This window comes from Ursus maritimus, unplaced genomic scaffold (assembly GCF_017311325.1).
Source record: "Ursus maritimus isolate PB19 unplaced genomic scaffold, ASM1731132v1 scaffold_2, whole genome shotgun sequence".
In the NCBI taxonomy this organism is placed as follows: Eukaryota; Metazoa; Chordata; class Mammalia; order Carnivora; family Ursidae; genus Ursus; species Ursus maritimus.
Window position 1 is genome coordinate 14,884,731 of NW_024424452.1, and position 15,921 is coordinate 14,900,651.

Sequence of the window (15,921 nt, forward strand, 5' to 3'; positions counted from 1 at the left end):
TTCTTAAGAATTTCAATCTCTTTGGTATTCCTTCTATTCATTAATTTTATTCCTGAGATCATTGTATTGCCTTTCTACAAGCTTTCTTGTAGCTTGCTGAATTTCATCATAATAGCTAGTTTTGAATTATGTATCAGATTGCAATAGTCTGTGTTTTGGGGTTCGATTACTAGAAAATCATCATTTTCCTTTTGTGATACCATATTACCATAATTTTTCATAGTGTTTCATGAAAAGTGCCTCTGCCACTGCATCTAAAGCAGGAAACACCTTTCTTATTTAGGTAAAAGCCTTGTTTACTTTGATTCTAATAGTTTTAACAGGTTAGTAATTGGAAGCCTTCCTTTTCTCTTCCAGAAGGTGGAGTTGCAGCACAAGTTTTTGGTTTCTCTTACTAGTGCTGACTCCCCACTAAGGCGGGGAGAGCTGTGCATTAAAAAAAAAAAGGGGGGGGTGGCAGCACAGTGGAAGGAGGGGTGTGCTTAGCACCTTGGGCTTTGGGTGTGCCCCATGACCGGGTAGTAGGATCCTCAAGTCGGGGGTTCCCAGAGCTCAGTGGGCAGTCCTTTTGCCTAAATCCCCTAAGGCAGACAGCAGGAAACATACTTTCCTTCAGTTCTGTGTCTGCCTTCTTCCTTCCTTCCCTCCCTCCCCCCCCCCCCCCCCCCCCACTGTGGTCTCTCAGAGAGAGAAACAAGTTCTCCAGCTCTGTAGCAATCGCCTTCAGCCTCCACTTGCTTTGCCAGAAGGGTGGTGCTGGCCCCCTACCAGACTTGTCCCTGCAGCCTCTGCTGCCACTCCCCTCACTCCACTGCCTCCTCCAATGCCCAATCCACCCACTTTTGGGTGCACACATGAATGCATCTCTCGGGTGTCCTGGTGTGCTGTAGAGAGGTGCTTTTCTTTGGTTACGCACGTCTGATTAGTTGTAAATGGAAGGCAAGAGAGAAAAGGAACGAGACAGGCCTCCATGACGCTGACATCACTCCAATACTGTCTTTTTATATTTGAAAATTATTTTCTGGGGCGCCTGGGTGGCACAGCGGTTAAGCGTCTGCCTTCGGCTCAGGGCGTGATCCTGGCGTTATGGGATCGAGCCCCACATCAGGCTCCTCTGCTATGAGCCTGCTTCTTCCTCTCCCACTCCTCCTGCTTGTGTTCCCTCTCTCACTGGCTGTCTCTATCTCTGTCGAATAAATAAATAAAATCTTAAAAAAAAAAAAAAGAAAATTATTTTCTCCTTTTTTTCTTGTTATACTCCTTTGGTCGGTATTTACAAAACAACTTTGAATTTTAAAAGATCATTGTCTTTTATTCCTATGTGGTAATTTCCCCAATATTTCACTAGCCATCTCCTGAGAACTTATAGGCTCTATACCAGTGACATGAACATAAATAAGCAGGGGTCACCAGTCTCAAACAACTCAGTCTTATGAGGAAGGCACAGGTAAATAAGTAAAATCTTATGTTTTTGGTGTTACAATATGTGCATAGTTCAAGTATAATGCAAAAACAGGTCATTTCCAGGCCCCAGAAGATGGTCATTTCTATCTGGAAAGCCTTCCCTCTAAGTCACCCAAACCAACTCAACACCTTACATGCTAAACATGCTCCTTACATGATCCTCTAGTGCTCCAGGGCCCCATAGTCCTAGCAATCAGCATGGCTGGAACCCCTCCAGTCATTGACTGGTCCTCTTCTATGCTGGGCTCTCAGAGCCATGCCGTTTGCCAAGCTGATCCATTACGTCTCGATAATGTCTTCTTTACGGCTCCTCATTCTCAAAGTCTTACCTTCATCTTTATGACTCTTACCTAAACAAACACTCTCCCATCTGCTTTCTGGCTCTCCCGTTTTAAACCACGCTAGCAGACTGCTCTGCAGGAAGCAAGATCTTTCCAAAGAACAGCACCTGAAGTCCTCTACAATCTACCCCCGGACCTTTCAACTTGGTTTCCAGCTGCCAGTCTCTTTCACACACTCTGCGGTCCAGATGAACTATATTTACATAATGGTATCACAAATACCCTACCTTCCTACCTTTCTCGGGAGGTTCTTATTAAAAACTACAGCTTCCTACCTTTAAGATTCCAATTAAACGGTGGCTTCTCTGAGAAGTTTTACCCTATTTCTCCCCTTCTGGGGAAAAAAAAAAAAAACAAAAACAAAAAAACTGCATTCTCTTTTGAATTCCCCCAGCAATTGATTTGTGCCTCTATTCTTTTTACTGTTATCTTCCCTAACAGAATGAATTTTTTAAGAGTAGGCCCATCTCCCACCTCCAAAAAGCCAGCATGTGTATGTAGGTAGTAATCAATAAGCCCTTTCGAATACCTGATGCCTTTCAGTCCAACACAGATCCAAGCGGAGTATCTTCATAAGCTGGATGTCTTACCTGATTTCCACAGGGAGTTGTGCATTTGTGACCAGGAAACTGGAGATTTTGCACTCGTGGAGTAGCTTCAAAAACCTATTGATTTCTGGGTACATGATGGGTTCTCCCACAAGGGACAACGCACAATGCTTTACCACCATCCCTTCTTCGAAACGTTCTTCTTTGACACCTGGTACTCCTGGAGAACACAGTGAAAAGCAACAAGCTCTATAAGGCATGGGGAAACAATATCACTTTTTTCTTAATTAAAGATTTTTAATTTTTCTTAATTGTTCTTTGGTTATAGAAGGCAAATGCATTTTCTATGTCATTCGAATAATACATAACAAGGGCGGGGGGAGCTAGAATTAGTAAATCAGAAAAATCAGCAATCTCATCTTCGGTTTTAATACTAATTAAACTACATGAATATAAGGAGGTGAAACGAACTTTGTTAGCTAATTATCCGGAATGCAGAACATATTACTTTCCATAATTTGCGTAGCTCTGTAGTCCTTCATGTTGGTCTAAGAAAATGAACTCGAATGTCTATCCACAGACAAATGGATACACAAAATTTAGTATAAATGTGCAATGAAGTATTATTCAGCCTTGCAAAAGGAATGCGATGCTGACAGGTGACAACATGGATGAATCTATGCTAAGTGAAAAGAGCCCAACACACAGGGACAAAGGTACAATTCCACTTATTTGAGGGACCTAGCAGAGGCTAATTCAGAAAAACAGAAAGTGGAAGGTTACCAGAAGCTGGGAAGAGGGAGAAACGAGGAGTTATTTTTTCTTGGGTACAGGACTTCTGTTAGGGATGATGACAAACTTCTGAAAATGGATAGTGGTGACAGTTGCACAATATTAAGAATGAACCTAATGACCCTGAATCTTATACTTTAAAAATGGCTGCACTGGTAAATATTCTGTTATGTATATTTTACCACAATAGAAATATGGGGGGAAGAAGCTGAACTCAGTATAAGGAAAAGCCTCTTCTAGACCAGTCATTTCTCCCTTCATTCCACAAGTATTCTGAATTGTGAAACTAAATGGAGTTGATCCAGAAGTATATAGGAGAGAAAATGAAGAACCCTGAACTTCTCTTCTCCCCTTTGGCTGCATGCCAGAGTCATCTGAGTGTCAAAAACGAGGTCCACTGCCAAACATTCTACTTAATTGGGGTGGGTGTAAACCAGGATAATGGGAGTGTTTAAAATTCTTCAAGTGATACTAATGTGCAGCCAGGGTCCAAAACCGCTACATAAACCAGAAGTCCCCAAATCTGTTTGCACCGTGGAATTGCCTGGAAAATCTTAACACTTCCAAACTCCAGACCCCAGCACAGACCAATTAAATCACAATCCTGGGGGAGACACACAGGCATCAGTGGTTTCTGAAGCTTCAATGTGCAAACAAGGTTGGGGACCACTGACACACACCACAGGTTCTCAACCCTCACCGGACACTGGAACTACCCAAAGCACTTGTAAAAATCCCAATGTCCAGGTGGTATTCCAAACCAGTTAAATCAAAGCCTCTGGGGATGGGACTCAGGCATTTGTTTGAACACTCCCCATTTGATTCCAGTGTACAGAGTGGGTTGAGAACTGTTCTCAATTCAAATGTAGTAGGCGATCATGACAGTCCCTCATTCTAAGACAGAATTTGGAAGACTTGGAACGAGTATAAAAAGAGAAATAAAAAATCTATCTCCTTTACTTCAGATACTTCTATCAATTAACTTGAGGTTGTTTTTCAAACCATAGAGTCTCTGAAGGACACAGATTCCTTGCAGACACTGGGGGTGGGAGGAAGCACGCTCATATTCCCTCTCAGCCACTCATCAGCTTCCCTGGAAACATAATTTCCTGAAAAGTAAAAAGTCCCTACCTCCAAGAATTTTTGTTGGCATTAAATGAGATAATGCATGTAAAAGGCTTCAGCAGAGTGCCTGGCACACAAGAAACATTCGTTAAGAATTTATTACCGCCATTATCCTGGTTTCTTAAAATGATGGAACCCCAGTCAATATCACCTTAACAACAACAACAAACCTGGAGAAAATAAAGTCAGATTTCACTGCTCATTTGTACCTTAGTTTCCAGGAAGTGATTTTATTTTATACATACACACACACATACACACACACACACACACACACACACACACAATCTATGTGGAAATAAGCAACTGCAACTAAATACCCAAGAGATCAAACTAACACAATACAGGCTAAAATCAGAACGATCTAAATGTGGCAGGTGATACCTGCTGTGATCACGATCTGACTGCAGTTCTGAGAATGTATTTCACACCAGTATTTTTAAATGAATAATTTTTTAGGTAACTGAAATCTAAGATCTTAAGAATCAAGTTTAAAAAAAAAAAATGATCCTTAACTCACTATATGTTACCAAAACCACTCAGCAGTAAGCGTAACATTTCCTTTTTATACAAAATATCATTAACTTTAATTCCCCCAATGAGCAGATGAGTAGAAGGACAGATTTAACCTCAACTGCAAAACTGACCCGAAACTCAGGAAATAAAATAACTGAGCGCTGGCTGGGCCCTAAGCACTGGAAGTCTCGTGTCGCAGGTCTAAATTCTGGCTGTACCACCGAGCTTGTTTGTCTTCCTTGGTCAAGCCACTCAGCCTCTCTATGCCCATTCCCTGATCTATAGATGGGAATTTTACACACACACCCACACGCACCCTTTTTTTTTCAAGATTTTATTTCTTTAAAGAGAGAGGGGGAGAGTGCACGAGCAAGGGGAGGGGCAGAGGGAGAGTTAGAATCTCAAGCAGAGTCCGTGCTGAATGGAGAGCCTGACACAGGGCTCGATCTCATGGCACTGAGATCATGACCTGAGCAGAAATCAAGAGCCAGACTCTCAACCAGCTGAACCACCCAGGCGCCCCCATCCACAACTTTTACAAGAATTCAATGAAATAAATATGTAGGGCAGTGCCAGGCCCAGCACATAAGCATTCCAAAAATGTTAGCTACAAGTATTTTTATTTTAATAATAATTACTTTGCAAATTGACACAGAAATTCAATCTTGTAATTACTTCAAATAAAATGGTAATTCCACTCACTTCAACATATATTTGTTGATCACCTACTATGTGCCAACTAGTGCTCTAGGCAACTTTTCTACAGTAAATAATTTTATAAATAATTTCTCTAGAGAAAAACCTCTGCCTTTATGAAGTTTATATCCTTGTGAGACACAGAGAATAAACATCAAACATGATAAATCTGTAAATTCTTTACCAGTGTAGTCCAATAATATGTTCTGAGACGATGCAAATGTTCTCTGTACAATCTAATACAGCAGCCACCAGCCACATGTGACTCGAGCACTTAAAATGTGGTTAGTGTGACTGATGAACAAAATTTTTTATTTAAATTTTCATTGATTACAATATAAAGGGCCACATGTGGCTGTTGGCTCCCACACAGGATATGCATATCTTCAGTGTATTAAAAAGTGATAAGCATATGGAACAGGAAAGGTAGAGCAGGGTAAAGAAGATCGGGGATCCAAAGAGGAGGAGGCAGCTTTCTCGAAGAAAGGGCAGTCCGGAGAAGCTCACCGCAAAGGTGAGATCTGACCTGAAGGAGATGAGGGTCGAGGCCCAGAGAATCAAGAGGCACTCCAGGCAGTGGACAGCAGAGCAAAGGCCCTAAGGTGGGAGCAGGCTGACATGTTCAAGGAATCTGAGAGACGGGGTAGCCACTGCACGATTTTGAGAAAGGTGGCATCATCTGAATTTCCTCCTAAATGTCTGGATCAGATTTGCTGCCAAACTGAGAACAAAGGGGCAAAGCAGCTAATCCGGCAAGAGGCTATCGTATAATCTAAGCAAGAAATGATGGCGGCTTCCACTGAGGTGGTGACGGCGGAGGCCGCAGGAAGAGATCGATCTTGAAGCTATAATCAATAGGATTTTCTAACGGATGGGATGTAGGATATGACAGAAAGAGAGGCAACTGATCATTTCTACAAGCTTTTGGCCAGAGCAACAGAGCTGCCCCCGACTGAGACAAACAAAAGTCTTTGAGGGTAACAGGTTTTGCAGGTAAGGAATTTGTGCTCAATTTGAGAATGGTAAAGTTTGATATGTCTGTTACACATGTGTGAATGAGTGTCCAGTGTTCAAGCCTGGATTCTGGAAGAACGGACTGGGGGGAAATAAACATTTTGGCAAACAGATGGTACTTCTATTCCGGGTCTGGATAAGACTGCCAGGGCAGTGAGTGCAGACAGAGAAGTGAACTGACTGCTAGAACACTCGCATGGCTAGGGAAAGGAAAAGGGGTCATTAGAGGACAGGACCAAGGAGCAGCCAGGGAAGGAGGAAAACGCAAAAGCAAAGGATCAGCAGGCATCCTCTCTGAGAGCCTGAACTAAAAACACCAACTTGCCCATTGAGACAATGACAAAAACAAAAAACCAAGACAAAAATGTCCCATGGGTAAATCTCCTAAAAGGATTTCAAAATTATCCTAATTTTCTCAAAAGTAAGGTATTGAGAAGAATACATAAAATCGTGGTTCTCTCCTTCATAAAAAGCACGTTTGTATTTCGTGCTCACTGCCAGAGGCTATTATACTGATCTTTCCCAAAACAAGGCCCTTAGGGACCCAATCAATCTCCTGCCTTCCTTCACTGCCCTCAAGGAAATAGGTCAGAAAAGAAGACATCCTCTAAATTTCTAATAGAAAGAAGCCCCAGAGCAGAAAGGCAGTCCAGGGAACAGCAAACACTACATTTCAGTAACAAATCTACAGAGATATTTTCCACATGGGGAGTGTCTGTCTGTCTGTCTCTCTCTCTATTCTCATGCTTCCCTAAACCTTACCCCCTTCACTACTAAACTCAGCTTTGTTGTTCTGATTTTTTTCTTCTTTAAGCAAGTTTCTGATATTTCTCTTATCCTGAATAGCTTCCGGATCCTGGACAATCACTACAGTCATCAGATTAACTATGGAGCATACTTTATCTCACTCAAAGATGCCAAAGCAGAAACTTACGATGCCGGAAGTGTTATCCTTCTGTCGTAGCAATAAAACCAAGTAATACAAAATAAAACATGATCTACTGCTCAGCATAGGGTATTCATGCCTATTTCTAAAGTGTGGGTCAATCAGACATAAAATATTCTCTTCTTTCTTCTCATAACATTTAAAGTCCCCAGCCAAAGATTTTCCTAAGAACCCTCCTGGTTAAACGACACATAAATCTTCGATCTAGTCACTTCCACTGTGAGGTTTCCCATAAATAACCTTCAGAAAACAGTTAGCAGGTGGAGCTCTCTTCCTCACCACCCCCATGTTTCCTTTGGATGTGTACTTCAGCATACCTTGTTTGTGAAAACCATCTGTCCGAGACCCGTATTTTTTTGCATTACTTCATGTCTAACTTAAACTATAGATAAAAAAAAACATCTAGCACAAATGATGTCTTTTTCATCTTTGCACCTTCAGCACTGAGGACGTTCCTGACAAAGAGTGTTTGCTCACTTGACTGCTGAACTGATGGGAAAGTGACCTAAGGAAACCTCCACCCCACTCTGGAACATTTCTCCCTGGTGTGGGGGTGTTTCGAGGGGGACAGGCAGCATTTTGAACAGATGCTGAGCTGCACTGAAATTCTGACCCACTTGTAATCAATATAAAGTTGATTCTGCATGTGTATAAAGGGAAAGCTAATAAAGGTCATGAGGAGAAAGATATTTTAATGATTCAATTAAATAACTGAAGAGACAATAATTGCCCTCAGAATTGAGAACAGAAGCACAAAAGGGAAGCATTTAAAAAAATCAGAATATCTTCAAAATCTGTTCGACGCTGGCCACTTAGCTAAAGCGTGAAACTCAGAGGGACTAAGCGACAATACCCACAGCAAGTCTCCCCCTCCACAAAAACAAAATCATAAAATGACCGAACCAGATCCATGGGAGAGAGAAAGTATTCACCATGGGGTAGAAAGGCACACTAAAAAACAAAGGACTGTAAGCCAGAATAAGAGAAATTATTAATAAGTTAAAACTGAACCTCTAAAGAGAGGATGAAGTTAGGATATCCAGAATATAACCAACTAAGACGGAAATGGCTTTGATTGTTTGAAAACTGCCTATAATGTTCCTAAAGCATTTCTGCTAAACCTGAAATTTGTATTCCCACAGCTAACAATATTGTTAAAATGAAGATTAAGTTACCATTCAAACTCCCCAACACCAAATTAATCTGCAATATACCTAAACCACAGTACTAAGAAATCTATTTCAATGTTAACTAATCAATTTTTTTTCCTATAGGAAAATGCAACCCAAATTCTAACTAAGGAAACCAGTAATACCCCATTCCTTTGGTTTTTAATTTTGTTTTGCTTTTTTTAAGCCACCAGGGGGCACAAGGTAATAGTATCAGTGCTCTAATAGGGACACTCTAATATGGGGGTGGAAGAAAGGGGAACTTTCCTGCAGGGCCTCCAGGAGTAACTACATCACATGAGTTAAGCCACCTCTCCAGATTGATCTCTATTGAGGAGTTCAGATTTGGGGAAGAGAGAAAACAGAGTCCACCAGGGACTGAAATGAAATCTAGAGTTATGTATCTGCATCTTTGGAGCCCACATCTAGGATCCGTGTCAGGACCGCACTCAGGTGAGAGTATGAGGTTCGGAACAAGTAGCATGACTTGTATTAGTCTCACCATCTTTACTCTGAGGCTCACCATTCAGAAAGGAAGGGGACCAGTTTTATTTATACCCTATCCCCTAGGGACGAATAAAAGATAGAACAAAGAGAATTCACTGATTGCAGGAGGCATTCAGGTTCATAAAAAAAAAAGAAAACTTTATAACGTACACCGATAAAGACTGAGTGAAGTTACAAAATCTCATTGCCTGATGAATGTCTACAATAAAATCAACAACCATGCATTTGAATGGTTTAGATTACTTTCTGCTGAGAGCCAAGAAGACAGAAAACATCACCAATATTCCAAAATACTAAAATGCCCTAATTTTGCCCATTATGATATTTTAAAAAGAAAACAACTAACATGCTTGTTGAGGGCAGCAGACTACCACCAGCTTTCTAGAAGAGCTCTGGATTTTTACAAATGATGTATTTCATCCTTTAATAAGTAGGGTTTTTTCCTCTTTTAATACTATAGTATCACAGCCAGGTTTAGTATAATTATTATAGCAATAAGACAGATTTTCAAAAAAGTAATATCTTGTTCAAGCTTGGAATGAAATTTAAAAAGCATTAACAAATAGTTACCACGATCAAACACCGAAGACGAAGGCAGTTCTCACTCTTTGTGAAAACATAGACTACAATGAATGAGAGCTCCTTTATGCCCATGTGCCAGCCTGTCAACACCCAGCACAGCTTCCAACAGAAACCCAATTTCTACTACTACTACTTTAAAGAAGAACTGCTCTGGCACCCTGAAGAGTGCCGGTGTACAAAGGTCACCAGTTCCAACTTGAAAACCTTTGTAGAAAATTTACTGTTGATTAAATGAATAGCTGTTGTGCTGACATGGTATCACTGTGTCAAGTCAAGTAATTAAGATGTGAAAAAAGAATCCTTTGGGGGAATTACTAGGGCAAAGTGGATATTCTATAAAAGCTTTTCTTTTTTTTTTCTTTTTTTTTTAAAGATTTTATTTATTTATTTGACAGAGAGAGAGACAGCCAGCGAGAGAGGGAACACAAGCAGGGGGAGTGGGAGAGCAAGAAGCAGGCTCCCAGTGGAGGAGACTGATACGGGGCTCGATCCCAGGACTCCGGGATCACGCCCCGAGCTGAAGGCAGATGCTTAATGACTAAACCACCCAGGTGCCCCTCTATAACAGCTTTTCTAAGAATGAAGTTGATAGTCGTTGTTGAATTGGGGGGGGATCATTCCCTCCCCCTTAGACATTTTAACCCCAATTCAGGATTCACTTGTCCACAGATATGCTCTACTCTTTCTCTCTGCAATCCTTTATCTATCTTCCCCCTATAAGACAACATATATTTTTAAAAACTCTTCTGTTTCTTACACCATGGGAACCTGAAGACAAACCATTTGAGATGCCTGCCGATTAAAGTAAGTACAAGGTTACCAACCAGATACACCTTCTGCACAGGACAAGCCCTTCGAACAAGCCAGGCAGACAACAAAGAACATGTGCTCACCGAGTTCACCTAACACATGCTCTTAACATGAATACAGTCAGCCCTATGATTTATTCATTACTTATTTCCATTTAAAGTGAATTTGCAAAAATGCTCCTGTCAGAAAAGTAACTGTCAAAACTCAAATTGTCATCCTGTATCAAGGACATCTCAGAATGAAAGAATGAAGGCCTACTCCTCAGGGCTGCTTCCTCCCCACACCAACTGCCTGGGACACAAATCACTCAGGAAGATTGCCAGCTGTCCGGGAAACACGCATCCTCAGTCATCACCCCGTTATTGAAGGGTACGATGGGCTCTTTAAGCACTAAAACAAAACGAACTTACTAGAATATACAGATAAATTTCTGGCATTTGCCCGCTTCTGATGTCACAATCCGTGATAATTAATTTTATGTGTCAATTTGGCTCAACCGCAGTGCCCAGATATGTGTTCAAATATTATTCTGGACATTTCTGTGAGGGTGTCTTTTGGATGAGATTAACATTTAAGTCAGTGAACTCTGAATAAAAGCAGATTGCCCTCTATAAGGCGGATGACTTTCAGCCAATCAGTTGAAGGCTTTAACAGAACAGAGGCGACCTTGCCCAAGCAAGGACGGATTCTGCCAGCAGACTGCCTCTGGATTTGAACTGCAACTCTTCCCTAAACCTCCAGCAACTGGTCTACCCCAAACCTACACAATCATGTGAGCCAGTTCCCTAAATCAATCTCTCTCTCAATCTCTAAACCCACACACGCACGCACGCGCACACACACACACACACACACACACACACCATCCTATTGACTGTTCCTCTGGAGAACTCTGACCAACACATTATTCAAAAGAAAACAAGACTTCACCTTGAAGTTTTTAAAGAAGGCATATGATTTGTCTGAAGATCAATAATCAATATTAACTAAATCAACAGTGCGTGCTGCTAGTCAGATACCAGATGTGGAAACTTAGGTCTTCACCAGTTTCATATAATTTTCCTAAACACTGATAAGAGACGCTGCTCTATCCACACAAGAGAAAGTAATTTGTTTAAAAAAAAAAAAAAAGTGCTTGAGGCTAAAAGTCAAGATACAAATTTAAATATTTTATTAGCATCTTTGCAGATGTACAAAAATTAGTCAGCACATACACAGATACACACAAATATGCATGGGTCTGCATTCCTTAGAAAATTCATAAAGAATAAAATAAAGGTATAATTATTGACTGATAATCCTTTTTTTTTTTTTTTAAGATTTTATTTATTTGACAGAGCGAGACACAGCCAGAGAGAGAGGGAACACAAGCAGGAGGAGTAGGAGGGGGAGAAACAGGCTTCCCGCTGAGCAGGGAGCCCGATGCGGGGCTCGATCCCAGAACCCTGGGATCATGACCTGAGCCGAAGGCAGACGCTTAAGGACTGAACCACCCAGGTGCCCCTTGACTGATTATCCTTAATAAATTATTATTGATTAATCATTATTTGCATTCCCTTTCTCAATTTCTCATAAGAAAAAAGAACAGTAACAAAAAGGACTGAGGTATAATAAGCAATGTATTTGGTCTTTGGCCCTGTTTCCTGGCACAATGCTCCTAAAACCCTTGGGATTTCCTGAGTGAAAGCAGTATCTTTAGTCATTCATAAGGAGCCCCTTCTGAGCACACTAGAGCTAATGAGGCGACTTAGGGCCCCTAACCAGCCTCAGGACAGGGCTGGTCACCAGAGAAACCAAGTGATTAGAGGGTTGGAATTTTTCAACCACACCCACCAATCTCTTGGAAGGGGACGTGGGGCTACATATTAGGCTCCATAGAAACTCCTGAACAGTAAGAGTTGATGAGCTTCCAGGCTGCTGAGTGCCTTCACGTGCCAGGAGGGTGATGGACGCCAGGTCCTTCGGGACAGAAGCTGCTGTGCTTGCAGACTTTGCCCTATGTTACCTCTTCACCTGGCCATCCATCTGAATCCTCTGTACAACCCTCTATAATAAACAGGGAAGTGTAAATAAATGTCTCTCTGAGTTCTGTGAGCCACTCCAGCAAATTAACCAAATCTGAACAGGAGGTAGTGGGAACCTTCAGTTTATAGCCAGTCAGTCAGAAGCACAGGTAACAACCCCGACTAGAGACTGGGGTCTGACGTGGGGCAGTCTTACAGGACCAAAGCCTTACCCGCATGCTCAGGCGCTACCTCCAGTAGTGTTAAAACTGAATTAAATTTACAGGACACCCAGCCAGTGTCTCCTGAGAACTGAGAACTACTTGGTGTGTTTAAACACACACACACACACACACACACACACATACACACACACACACACACTTATCAGAAGTACTTTAATCTCAAGAAGCAGTGACCTGACAAATTTCTTCACATAAAAGAATCACCTGATCTTCAAAATGATAATTACTGGGGCGCCTGGGTGGCTCAGTTGTTGAGTGTCTGCCTTAGACTCAGGGCGTGATCCCAGGGTCCTGGGATCGAGCCCCACATCCGGCTCCTCTGCTGGAAGCCTGCTTCTTCCTCTCCCACTCCCCCTGCTTGTGTTCCCTCTCTTGCTGGCTGTCTCTCTGTCAGATAAATAAATAAAATCTTTAAAAAAAAATGATAATTACTGGGGTCTATAAACACTTCCACATATGAAGTTAACACCACAAGAGTGTCTATATCAACACAACCTTGGTTAAAATTCATGTTTTACCATGAATTTTTGCATAGCAAAGGAAAGGAAAATAGAGGAGAGAAGGACTTCCAAGTGGTAGGTGGAGACAGACAGATGTCACGGGAACCTAACAAATTTCAGTTCAGCATATGCAGCTATCGCTTTACAAAGCCAGCACTTTCTAAGGCCACCATATCTATCTATGGCGATGGGCCTCAAAGTATGGACTCCAGTTCAACAACATCAACACCACCTGCAAAGCTGTAGAAATGCACATCCTTGGGTCCCACCTCTAGACCTACTGAACCAATCTCTAGAAAAGGAAGCTGGGAATCTTTTTTAACAAGCCTTCCAGATGATTCTGACACACACTAAAGCCTGAGAACCAGTAACCTCCAGTAAAGTCAAACACCTTTAAGTATGAAACAGAACTGAATTAGGAATTTCTAGAAACTGAGTGGCAGAATTTTCACATCACTATGGATCATGTGATACTAATAGAATCCCTCCTTTTTATAAGTCATTTATTCAAAAATGCTTTCCAAATACCACATAACTGATAATATTTAAGATTTCTCCAATGATCTAAACTTTTCTGTCCATTCATTAAGCTGCTTTGTGCTTATCAAGACAGAACAACATCGAAAGTTTTTGGGAAGCATGATGATATACTCCCAGGCAAAACTTACAGGCTGAGTGTACCATATTCTAAATTGCTAAGCTTTGAATTAATTTTTTTTAGTTCTTCCATCATATGGGATATAGAAGTTGTCAGTAAAAACAAAAAGGCCAAAATGTATGTAATATTTCTACAAAGTTTTCACTTCCCTATATGAAAATTTGCCAGTGGGGACAAAATCCTGTCAAAGAGGCAATTTCTCAGCCAGTTTAATTCATGCTAATTAGCATTCCTTTGTAGAGGGTAGATAAATACCTTTAAACTGCTTAATCATGCTCTGATGGTTTTCAATGGCTTCCTTTAAGATCATCTCAGGCTGGTCCATCTTCCACCGCCATTCGGTGCCCACTGGATTGGTGTGGTGCCTGAGAACAAGAGGCAAAAGTTCTAAAGGACTCTGTAATAACGTCTCAGCTAGTCATTCACTATGCAATAGCAGTAAAATCATAAAATCATCGTAGTAAAACCACAATGTCATAAAATCAGGGTTGGTTTCCCCCTAAGAGTTTAGCTATTGGTAGCAGGTCATGATATCTAGCAGAGAAGGTTAGATGAAGAAGAGCCTGGCTAAGACTGCGGTTTAATTAGAACAATAAGAAACGTGCAACCTTTTCTTCCATCACCCACCACCAGGCTAACAAGCATCCATTAATGACTGATAGAATATTTCTGGAAGAGTTGCAAAATCACAGTCATTGACCCTCCCTGAGAGGCAGCACAGTGGGAACACCTAAAGTTTAGGATGGATGAGGCACTGAGAAAAAAGCTCTGTCAAACCAGCCCCTATGCCACACTTAAGGTATCCCCTAATGGAATTTTAAGCCAGTGGTACAATGAGGGTGAGCACAGAAACAACACGTCTCAACTCAAGCCCAGCTCCTGACTTGATTAACCTAAACTCCAAAAAGAAAGGCCAAGCCAAAAGGAAAGGTGCACTGATTTCCAAACACAAAAAATCACTCACCTCAGTCTCTAACGTAGTAAATAAGTCTAACTTTAAACAACAACAACAAAAAAATATGAGGCATAGAAAAACACATTTCCAACAGACAAAGCAATCAGCAGAGCCAAACTCTTGACACAAGTGTTGAAAGTATTTGAAGTGGAATTTTAAAAACAATGATTAATATGTTAAAAGCCCTAATAGAAAAGGTGGGTAGTATGCAAGATCAGATGGGTAAATTCAGCAGAGAGATGGAAATCACAATACACAAAAAGAAATGATAAATATGAAAAAACAGGCTTTCGACAGATTCAGCAGTAACTAGCAACAGCTGGGGAAAGAGTAAAAAAAAGTTGGAGACTGGTGCAAATAAGCCAACAAAAACACTAAGTTTTCTTTTTTAAGTGGAAAAAAAAAAGGGACACAGCACCCAAGAGCTGTGGGATAACACAAATAGGCCCAAAATACACATACTTACGAGATACGTTAAAGGGAATTGTTCAGACTAAAGAAACATATAATAGATAGAAACCTGAATCTATATAAAGAAATAATGAGCACTGGAAAAGGGGGGAAAAGGGAAAAATCATATTTACCTAAAAATAACTTGACAGTGTAAGTAAAAAAGAGTAACGATGTACCGTGGGTTTACAACTTATGTAAAACTTACGCCAACAATAGCCAAAGACAGTGGAGGGGAATAAGAAATACACTGTTGTAAAATCCTTACACTATACATGAAGTGGTATATTATTTGAAGGTAGACTCTGGTTAATTGAAGATGTATACTGTAAACCCTAGGAGAATCTCTAAAATATTTTAAAGGTATATAAATAATAAGCCAAGACTAAGCATAAAATAAAATCATTTAAAATACTGAATTAGGGACGCCTGGGTGGCGCAGTCGTTAAGCGTCTGCCTTCGGCTCAGGGCGTGATCCCGGCGTTCCGGGATCGAGTCCCACATCGGGCTCCTCCGCTGGGAGCCTGCTTCTTCCTCTCCCACTCCCCTGCTGTGTTCCCTCTCTCGCTGGCTGTCTCTCTGTCACATAAATAAATAAAA

The 15,921-nt window shown here is 41.1% G+C and overlaps 1 protein-coding gene across 3 annotated transcripts in view; it reads right to left on the reverse strand.

Annotated features, from left to right (window-relative positions):
* LOC103670173 (S-adenosyl-L-methionine-dependent tRNA 4-demethylwyosine synthase TYW1) overlaps positions 1-15,921 on the reverse strand; it is a 202,241-nt gene that overhangs the window by 101,284 nt on the left and 85,036 nt on the right. For all 3 annotated transcript variants that reach the window (XM_040634988.1, XM_008698566.2, XM_040634987.1), the window contains exons 11-12: positions 14,172-14,281; positions 2,396-2,573 (exon numbers count right to left, since the gene is read on the reverse strand). In XM_040634988.1, coding sequence (XP_040490922.1) covers positions 2,396-2,573; positions 14,172-14,281 — 288 coding nt within the window. The remainder of the gene's footprint in view (positions 1-2,395; positions 2,574-14,171; positions 14,282-15,921) is intronic.